General features: G+C 37.9%; 2 protein-coding genes and 1 long non-coding RNA gene across 3 annotated transcripts; all 3 read left to right on the top strand.

Moving 5' to 3' along the window:
* The first annotated feature begins 547 nt into the window (after positions 1–547).
* Positions 548–2,222, top strand: LOC124208484. Its single transcript, XR_006880459.1, has 2 exons — positions 548–763; positions 1,780–2,222. It is a non-coding gene; the product is annotated as an uncharacterized LOC124208484 (long non-coding RNA).
* A 2,387-nt stretch (positions 2,223–4,609) lies between these two features.
* On the top strand, positions 4,610–7,330 carry LOC124208701 (F-box only protein 21-like). The gene is made up of 8 exons (XM_046606575.1): positions 4,610–4,924; positions 4,981–5,217; positions 5,277–5,676; positions 5,775–5,962; positions 6,027–6,345; positions 6,409–6,531; positions 6,592–6,907; positions 6,995–7,330. The coding sequence occupies exons 1-8, from the start codon at positions 4,764–4,766 to the stop codon at positions 7,147–7,149; spliced, it is 1,899 nt and encodes a 632-aa protein (XP_046462531.1). The 5' UTR covers positions 4,610–4,763; the 3' UTR covers positions 7,150–7,330.
* Positions 7,331–8,362: 1,032 nt separating this feature from the next.
* LOC124208720 (endocuticle structural glycoprotein ABD-4-like) lies at positions 8,363–9,254 on the top strand. Its single transcript, XM_046606608.1, has 3 exons — positions 8,363–8,493; positions 8,558–8,748; positions 8,816–9,254. Exons 1-3 carry the CDS (start codon positions 8,485–8,487, stop codon positions 9,156–9,158), a joined length of 543 nt encoding a protein of 180 aa, XP_046462564.1. The 5' UTR covers positions 8,363–8,484; the 3' UTR covers positions 9,159–9,254.
* The last annotated feature ends 772 nt before the right edge of the window (positions 9,255–10,026 follow it).

Raw genomic sequence — 10,026 nt, 5'->3', positions numbered from 1 at the left:
GTGTTGGAGTAAAAAGTCGAATTTGTCAAAGAAGTTGGATAGAAAGGAGGAGAGTAATCCCAGTTGTTCCAGTAGTAGGAGGAATAGTCTTGCTGCTGTGGTTGCTGATGCGTTCCATCCGAGTTATTGTAGTTGGACTGGGGACTAACGACGTGTTGTGGACAGCTGGTAGCAAGCCATTCGGATTGAAGTGGAGACGACGTCGATGATGCGGACGTCGAGTAGTTGATTGGTTCCATGGTGGCTGGAACTGCCGGCTGATGAGAATAGAATCCAGGAGTTGGAAGGACTTGAGCGGAGTCGTAAGTATCTGCAAATTTAAAACAAAAGACGAAAGTTAAATCAATCCCATAATTCTTTTTAATCCAATAGAAACTTATACCTTGTTGACGTTGACGAGAAACGTAAGGCGGTGATCGACGATGTTGGCGATTTGTTTCTCGAGTTGAAGTTGCGGCTCGTGATGATCCAAGTTGGCGGGCTCGTCGACGGCGATTCTGAAACCACCACTAATACAATCAAGAAAAGAAATTAATTTCAGGTAATTGAATTAAAAAGTAAAAATGAAAATGCCATACCATAATCGATTTCTCAGAGACGCCAATCAACTGGGCAATGCGGCGACGACTTTCTCGATTGGGAAATGGATCTGTGGTGAACTCTGCTTCCAGTAGCTCCAGCTGGACCTCGTCGTAAAAGTGGCGCTGACGTCCTGATCCGGAAGAAGATTTCGAAGTGGAAACAACTGGATAACAATCTGCAAGTAAAACAAAGTTAAGTTAAATCATGTCATTACGTATCAAGAATAAGATTCGAAAAAGTATAATTACCATAAGTATACATAGTTAAGTTAATGGTAACTACTTAAGCACTTCAAAATTAAATCGTAACTCAGAACTAGGAACAGGCACGAACAGAAAACTGACCTTTGAGAAAGATGTGGAGTGAACAAAGTCCAAAGTCAGAATGCGAAATTTCCACCTTTTCGATTTCTTTTTTATTGAGGAAACATTTTTTTAGACAGTTTGACCTCCTTCTCTATTGGTCGATCGAGTAGAAAATCCTGGCAAACACTTCCTGCCGCCACATCCGCGCGTGGCAGGATTATCCTTTTCTTTCAAACTGTGGCGGCGGAGGATTAGGGGATTATGACTTGGGTTATGTAATGGTGCGGAGTGGCGATATGTTTGACGAGATTATCGATTTCTTGATCGGGATAATCCATCGTGGATTATCTTGTCGGAATCCCCCATACATTTGCTGCCAAAACCTTGTCCATGTGAGCTGCGATCGCCAAACGGCTCCTCTTCCCTTGTGTTTTTAATGGATGTCATCTAAATTATTTTTTGAAGTATATAATGTTCGATCGTCGATCATGTTTATATTTTATGGATAATTTGCGCAATAGTTCTTCTTTTCCGACACTTATTGCAATATTTCATGACCGATTTGGCCCAGTTTTTTAAATCTATTTAACTTTGGGTCGAAAATTTTCCAAATTCTTTTTAAACAATATCCCATTCCTACTTTATCACTGTATCACTAACCTAATAACACATTAGTCGAGGGTTTTATTTACTTAAATTTTATTTTTCGCATGTATTAAAAGCCATCTGCAAAAATGATCAATTATTTGAGGCATTGCCGTTAATATCAGTCTTCGGCTTTTTATTGGATCTGTAAGAGTATACTCGAGTTGCCTTTTATTGAAATAAGAATTTCCGATGAAGAATATTGGTCAATCACCGCCTTGTTTGAACATTTGTATTTCTCTCCCAGTTGCTTTCTTACTCTAGCGGAATCTCCTTCTTGTAGAGAGATTTAAATTCATTATTAATCCGCTGAAGCTGATCCGGCGGAAGTACTCAATCGTTATTGCTGTCCAGGATCAACAGCTTATTAAAGGATTCAGGTATTTGACCTTACGCAGTTTTTTCTTTTCTTTGCCGGTATCAGTTAATCCAAAATATCTAGGCATTTCGATGTTGAACTTATCAAATGGCCCAACATTGAAATTGGTTTGTTAAACGACAAGTAATTATTATAACTGTATTTGCGAGGAGCATTTTGAGGCAAAGGAATGTTTCAAACCTTTTATTTTATATTTAAAAAAATCAAAGCCTTTGTTACATAATGTGTTGTTGTTCTGAATTTAAAAAAAAATGCAACTAAACGAAAGATTGCGTGAAACGATAGCGTTTCGACAGCGCATCTAAAGCGTTGACTGCTGCACATATACAGATAACATAACCAGAGACATTTCGTATCAAATTAACGTGGGGTAAACAAAAATACACAAGACACAAAATCACGATAAAAATGTAAGTAACGATGAAGATTTCTAAAAGCAAGATTATAAATAAAATTTCGACAATCGACAGCAATATAATACGAGAATCAGAACATTAGCCTAATGTTTAATTACCTCGTCAGTCTGTCACAAATACCGAACTCGTAGTATTCGCCGTATTTATGAAGTTCATCAGTAAATTCTGTTGATTCAAAAGAAATGGAACTTCAACTATTATTCAACAAGTTGAATTTAAAAATCACGCAAATAAGATAAGTCCCTTTATTCACCAGGATATGTCTGACATTTCTGTTTCGGCGCGGATGTCTGATGTTCGCGATAGCATAAATATTAAAAAAAGACACATACGTACATCTGACAGGTTTACCAAGTATAAGGTGGATGGATGGGTTATTTGTTTTTTTGGCACGCTGGTCGCCATCGCGTTTCGTGATGTTCGGTTTGATTCGCGAACTGATTGTCCTTTAACTTCACGCACTCATTAGTAGGCCTAAGTCAAAGTGTTGATGAGGGATGACATGAAACTGACATGTCGCCACGTCACGAGGTTGCTGAGTCATAGAACTAACAACTGCTGTAAATGGCGATAGGAATCAAACAAAACAACAAACCAGTTTTCATCTGTTATGTTTTTCACTCGAAATCTAATTTTGTTTTGTTCTTAATTTTGTACGAAAGCGCCTACGCAGTATACAGCTAGAAGTTTGGTGGTTTTCAGCCGAGTGCTGAAGCGGAATGACACTGTTATTTCCTACTGTTGGGTCTTATGGAGGACAAGGATTATTGAACCACTACCAGAAATAATGCGCTGAATTATTCACGGCCGCGGAAGTCGCCATCCAAGTTGCACCGTAAGTGTCGTGATTAGTCTGGAAAAGCTACTGCATCAGGTAGAGACTTGTGTGAAACTGACTCCGTCGAAATACCAAAAAAACTCTCCAACTGCTGTAATAAGATATTTCTGTAACATTACGTCTTTTATTATTATGTCACGGGAAAAAACCAAAAAGAAATTGACAGAATGGGTTTCACATCTTTTTGATTGGCTTTCATCAGGTCAAGAGACTTGGGGAGTTGCTGGTGTACAAGAGCATGGCGGAACATCGCGGCGAATGCAAATTGACATTTGGAAAAGAATTGGATTATTCACAAGTTTGGAGTTTCGGCGTAGCTAAACACTTTCCTCATTTATCCACAATTAATAGAGGGTACATTACGTCATTTTGAAGGAATTAAGACAAATTTCTCACCGATCCGACACTTTAACAGGCTCCAAACGATGCGTGAAACGGGACTCTATTCTCAAATTACCCAGCGGTATTTGAAGCCGATCGACAAGTGTTTAACGAGGGAGGCCTACCGACCGAAGAAAAGCCAATTGACTCTTTACGACATGACCAGTTCTTTCATTGTCCTCGGCCTAGGTGGCGGCTTTTCTCTCCTAGCCTTTCTATTGGAGCTGTTGGTTTCATCTCGTTTCTTCAGGACGAAACCACCCGCTGCTCCGGAACCATCAGTTTCCACGGTGTAGTAACTGTGTAACTGGTTAATATTTTAACCTATATTATTAGTTCGAAAATGTCTTTTTTTATCCTAAGATGTAAGTCGCCATCGTTTTGGAATAGAAAATTATGGAATGAGATTATTTTATTGATCAAAGAATTTCAGTAATTCACCTTTTTATCCAATACATTCACAATCGATATGTAAACTCTGGTCTGTTGGCTAGTCCAGTCAAGGCGTATAGATAGTTGCCTACAGGCAAATAGCTAAACGCGACGAAATTCAATGATCAATTTACAGTTTTGTGATGCCACGTAAGATGTGCCACATGCTGACAATAAGTGAAATTAAGTGAAACACATCAAATGGGGACGTGATAAAATTCTGCCGTCTAGCATTGTTTTGATGCTCATTGAAAACTTCATAAGAACCCTAGTAAACCAATGTTGTAATGTCTTATTTATGGAGTCCTATCCTATATCTGTACAGATAGGGTGACGACGTCGTCACCTCAATTAAAATTGAATTGAATAATTCAAATTGATTCCAATTTATTCTAGCCCTACTCCAACTTTCCACCAAATTGTTCCAAACTTCCATTTCCTTCCTAGTTCCAAAGTCCAAACTTCAAAATTCCCAATCATGAAATAGGTTATTTTTTAAATATATTTTTTATTTCACCCCATTTCGCGAAAAATTTTTTAGTTTTTGCCTGTTTTTGCGGTTTTTTTATTTGTTTATTCATTTTTTGATCTAGTATTTTTTTTGAAGATTTGGCACCCCTGGCGATGATTTTTCTAAACCCAAATCACTGAAATCAGTTATCACTCAGTAGTTAAATTTCTAAACCGATCGAATGTTCGTCCGTTTCGTACTTTGAAATTTGAACGTACACATTAAACAGGCATTGTGTATTTCAGGTCGAAAAATAGATTCAGATTTTAAAAAAATGAGTCTTCTTTCTTTGCCTAACGAAGTTTTAATATGTTACATCTTTTCACTGGATACTATTTCCATATCTGACTTGCAAAGTCTTATGGTTTCCTGTCGGCCTTTATACAATATTATTCGAGAATCAGATGAGCTATGGAGGCTCAAGTTCATTCAAAGGTGATTAAACTAATAATGTTTTTGCTTTCTTTTTACAATTAAAAACTGTTGCACAGGTGGGGCAATTTTCTTTCGCAGACTCCCAATAGCTATGAAAATGTTTGGTTTGAGTGGACAACTATGAGATTGAAGAAAGCAAAAGAAGTCCAAAAAGCTGTTCAAAACATGTCCTCTGTAGCTTATCCATTGGGTCAATCTCCCCTCATTGTGATCAATGAGTTGATTGCGGAGTCATATCCCATTCCTGAATATGTGCAGAATGAACTTGAAGAAATCATCGATGACAAGAAAATGTGACTATCAATTAATTCATGTAGAAATTTAAACATAACCAACATTTGATTTTCTTTAGAAGAGAAAATAAAACCACACTTCACTATGCCAGAGATGCATTAGTCAAAGTGAGGATCTCTATACTGGACAAAAAGTGGAGAGATTTTATGGCCCAACCAGAATCTCGAAAGTCTCTGTTTGAGGGAGTATCACTTATATCACAGTGGTCAACATTGGGACATGGAAAAGGACAAACTTGTTTGAAAAACCTGGAAAGCTCCATTGAAAAAATAACTGATAGAGTGAAACAACTGCTGGAATTGGAAGTGGGAAAAGTATCATGTGCTAGCACTGATGATCCAAAGAAGAAAAATCTTAAAATTTTGGATTCCATAAACCAAGTTATGTTCAATGAATTGGGTTTTAAAAAATTTCCAAATTTTTATACTGATCGCAGACTCTATAGTAATTTTCAACAGGTATGCCTTGCAACTTTATCAATTTGGCTAAAATGCAATGCTGATCAAGGTCTAATGTTATTTATTTATATTTTTCGTTCGTTCTCCATACTTTGAAGGCGTTTGAAAGAAAGGAAGGTTGTCCAGCAGTTTTGTGTGCCATCTATCAGGAAGTGGCTTGGAAAATGGGCATTCTTTGTGAGGCGGTTTATTGTAAACAGAATAATAGAGAATACGAAAATAATCTCCCGGATTTCATGATTATGAACCGTCCTCTTCTTCTTCTTAGATGGAAGGATTCAGCCGGGTAACAGCATAAACTATTGCTATACAGTTTAACATTGTAAGATTCTTTGGTTTCCCTTCTTTAGATCAGAGGACGACGATAGCATTTATATTGACGTCTTTCGTGGAGGGTATTTAAACCAGTCAAGTTTGTATCCATCCCTCAGAGAACAACCAGCAGCGTCAGTCGACTCTGTTTTGTTTGAAATGCTAGAAGTTATAACGTATTTTAGGCGGCACCTATATGATCGAATATATGGGCTGGAAAGGATGAGAGACATTTTGTCATTCTATGTACGATTGGAGTGTTCCATGTCACCCCAAAACCCAAACATAATCATGTGCTACGCAGAACACTGTATCCGTTTGGGCATCCAATTAGACGATGCAATCCAACTACTTCAAGTATGATATCCACCGTACTGTATAAACAAATTCATACGATTAATTCTTGTTGTTTAATTGTAGAATTATTTTCAGTCTCCAGAATATAAACCTTTTATTGGTTACTTTTATTCTCTGAGTCCATCGAACATGCTAGGGAAATGTATCAGTAAGCTCAACGAACAAAAAGCTGAAATCGCTGCAGCGGTGAGGTTACATGTTTAATGTGCAAAGTTTTCCCTTTCATTATTGTTTTGTCTTTTTCAGAAAACTGTTCATCATCGGCCGTCCTCGTTAAAATTTTCAGTTGGTCTCGTTGTGATTTGCAATTACAAAAAATGGGGAGGATTCAACTTTAGGAAGCCTTGCGTTATTGTGTCTTGGAATGTGAAGTTCCAAAAATCGAATGAATGGAAATCCAAGGTGACAAGCGATGATGATTCGGACCATGAGGAAGTTGATGAAGATGAAGCTTGTTCCCGAACAAAGAAAGTCATTCCCAGCCAAGATCAGCCGCACTATCATATCTTGATGTTTGATAGTGATGAATCTAACCCCCAATTTCAATTAAACGTTCCTGAAGGTAACCAATTATGCGTTTCTGGACCACTAATAAGATTTAATATCAAATAACCATCTAAATATCTTTTTTTGTTTTGTTATCTTAAAGAAACCTTGGAGCTCCTTCCTGCGGCTGTTCCCATCGAACATGATAAAATTTGGGTTCATTTTGAGAGATTCGACGGCCGTAGGTACGTGCCGAATGCGGAGAAAAGAGCCCAGTTTCCAGAGGATGAAGCAGTCACCTTATCATTGATTGGATAACTCAAACTGGTCAATATTTCTTTCTTTTTTAATGGGTTTTACGGACTGTTCACTTTTATTTCCGATTTTTTTTTTCTCTTATAACTTGGAAGCTTCTTTTTGTTTTGAAAGTTGAACGTCGTCGGCTTGAAAGTTCCGTAAAACTTGAATTCCGTTAAATTAAACTTTTTGTGTCGAAGAACTCCGAAAAGTTGCTTCATTAATTATCCATATTGATTGGATTATATTGTTGCACATTGCTGAAACACATAGCCAGTATTAGATATTTTATTTATTATATATTTCGTTAGAATTTGTTGCCAGATAGTTTCATTTTAGCTCTGCTTCATGAAGCAGAGCTAAATTACTTTTGAATTCCAGTCATTTAGAAGACAAAGAAACACTAATCGATTAGATTCCCATAATGAAAATAAGAGTCTTTACACCTAATTACGATTAGCTGAGGAAAACAGACAGAATGAAACCGAATAAATCACGTGAGTTGACTATTCTGGTTGTGCTGAGATTTACTGGAGTGTGGGTCAAGATTAGAATGTGCGTGCGCCGCTGAATGAAATCGCATTAGTTATATTGAATTTTTATTATTCAATATTTTTACGATTGCCTTTTTCTAAACTGTTTCGTTCAGTCTAAGCTTTTCGTACACAAAGATTTTTAATAACAAGTTATGCCTTTACTTGTACAAGTTTGAAAGTCTATTCCCGTAATGCAAATTTTGATAAATCGAAGTAAAACTATACTTGTAGACATCCCCTATCCTTCCTCATTTCCCATGCAGGAACATGGGAGATAGAGATAGATCAAACATGCAGTTCAACCCTTTGCTTCTGTTTGAACGTTCTACGATAGATAACGCTGTGTGAATAATTACGCTTTATTCTTGCAACAGTGTATGATATAACCGCTCGATTACAATAAAGCCTCGAATGTGCTATTCAAGGAATTTCGACGACAAGGACGATTCAAGGATCGATCTTACTATTTAAGTAAAATATTCTCTCCAAAAAATATCGCCAACGCCAATAATCTGAGCTTTAAAATCGAAACTTTGCATGCATTAATAGTTGCACCGGTTTGCGTACTATCACAGTTGAGAAATCTACTCTAAAATTTCGAAATTTAAATGGGATTGAATTTGCAATGGGCGCGGCCGTCCTTGCCATTCTGTGTGATAGTAATGACTAAAAAAAGAAAAGCCGGGACAGACGTAGACTAACGGCCTTTTACTAAGCGATTTAGATAGTTCGACTATTACACGGGAGCACCGGCCAGTATAAAAAGTCCAGCGATTGTCCCTCCACAGCACCATTCTTAGGAACAAACAATCGAAGCAACATGAAGCTGGTAACTAATCCACCCAATAAATTGAATTATTTTTACAGAAAAGTTAAACTTCATTTTTATTCAGTTTATCGTCGCTGCTCTCTTGGCCGTTGCTGTCGCCGCTCCTTCCGGCTACCCATCCAACTACAAGGACTCCAGTTACATGACGTCTCCCAGCTATGGTTCTTCCGGCTACAACAAGGACAGCAGATATGGCGGAATTGCCATCACCAGCCAACACGACGTCCGCAATCTCGACGGAAGCAGCAAATGGGGGTAAGTCCTTATTCTCTTTAAATTAATTAGGAAAGTACTAATAAAAATGAATTTTGTTCATTTGCAGCTACTCTGGATCGGACTACACGACCCGCGAGGAATCGCAGGTGCAGAAGAAGATGCAAGGCGTCGCCTACGATTCTTATGGCAAAGCCACTTACGACGACGTTTATGGCAACACCAACGCTGGATCCTCTTACTGGGTCTCCCCCGAAGGCGAGAAATTCACTCTGACCTGGACCGCCGATGAAAACGGATTCCGGCCAAAGGGCGACCACTTGCCCGTCGCTCCCGTCCACGTCTACGAGCTCCCAGTTGCTCCCGTTCACGAATATGAACTCCCAGTTGCCCCTGCCCTCCCTTACCACCGCACCGGTGCAGGCAGCTACAATACCTACAATACTTATTAAATTATAAATGACGTCCGGTGTGTTATCTAGAGCTGTACCCAGACTGTACCATGACGAAGTTTGATTAAATTAATTAAGTACTTTCTAAATATTCAATTCTTGTTATTAAATTTTCTTTGTGGTTCCGCCAGAAATAGCTAATAAAATGATTCCCTTATTGGATTGCCAGAAGCAATAAAAATTTGCTTATTCAGCGATGACCATTGGAGGTTTCGGCCCAAATAGCTCCTTCAATTCCGCAAATAGAAAAATTCATTTAAGAAAAAAAAAAACATAAAAAAACATTTCAAACTGATAACTGGATGAATTTATAACTGCCTTTCTGCTATGTTCATCGTTTAATTGTATTATTATATTGCTCAATGCTCACTTTCAATCTTCAAAGTTTTTTCGAAAATATTTTCGATTGGGTTGCTGACTTGCTGTTTACTAATTCAAATTTGGTTTTCCCGCCTTAAAGAGGCCGTGACGCGACGCGTCTTGTTTCCTGCTGGCTGCTGGCATAGCTGATGCTGCTGTTTGTGTTGTGTTCAATTTTCTTTTGCTTTGTTTTATAAATTCGTTCTAAGCAGCTTACACAAATCAGTGAAATCAGTTGAAAGTGATAAAGGGAAATAGATTCAATACGCTGTAGTGACTAGTAATTTCAATCTTGCAGACAAACTAAAAATTAACAAAATGGCTGCTGCCGAGTAGGCCTACTCAGAAGACTGCAACCGTAATTAACGTAATTAACAATTTAACATGAATTGCGCGAAACAAAGTGTTGCTAATTTAGTAATTTATACTTAGTTTTCTGTGATTTCAAATATCAAGCTGAACTTCGCATCTTAGTTTAGTTTGCCCTAGTTTCCTTATTTTGTATATT

Source organism: Daphnia pulex, chromosome 12, assembly GCF_021134715.1.
Source record: "Daphnia pulex isolate KAP4 chromosome 12, ASM2113471v1".
NCBI classification, from domain to species: Eukaryota; Metazoa; Arthropoda; class Branchiopoda; order Diplostraca; family Daphniidae; genus Daphnia; species Daphnia pulex.
This window is presented reverse-complemented; position numbering and strand designations above follow the sequence as displayed.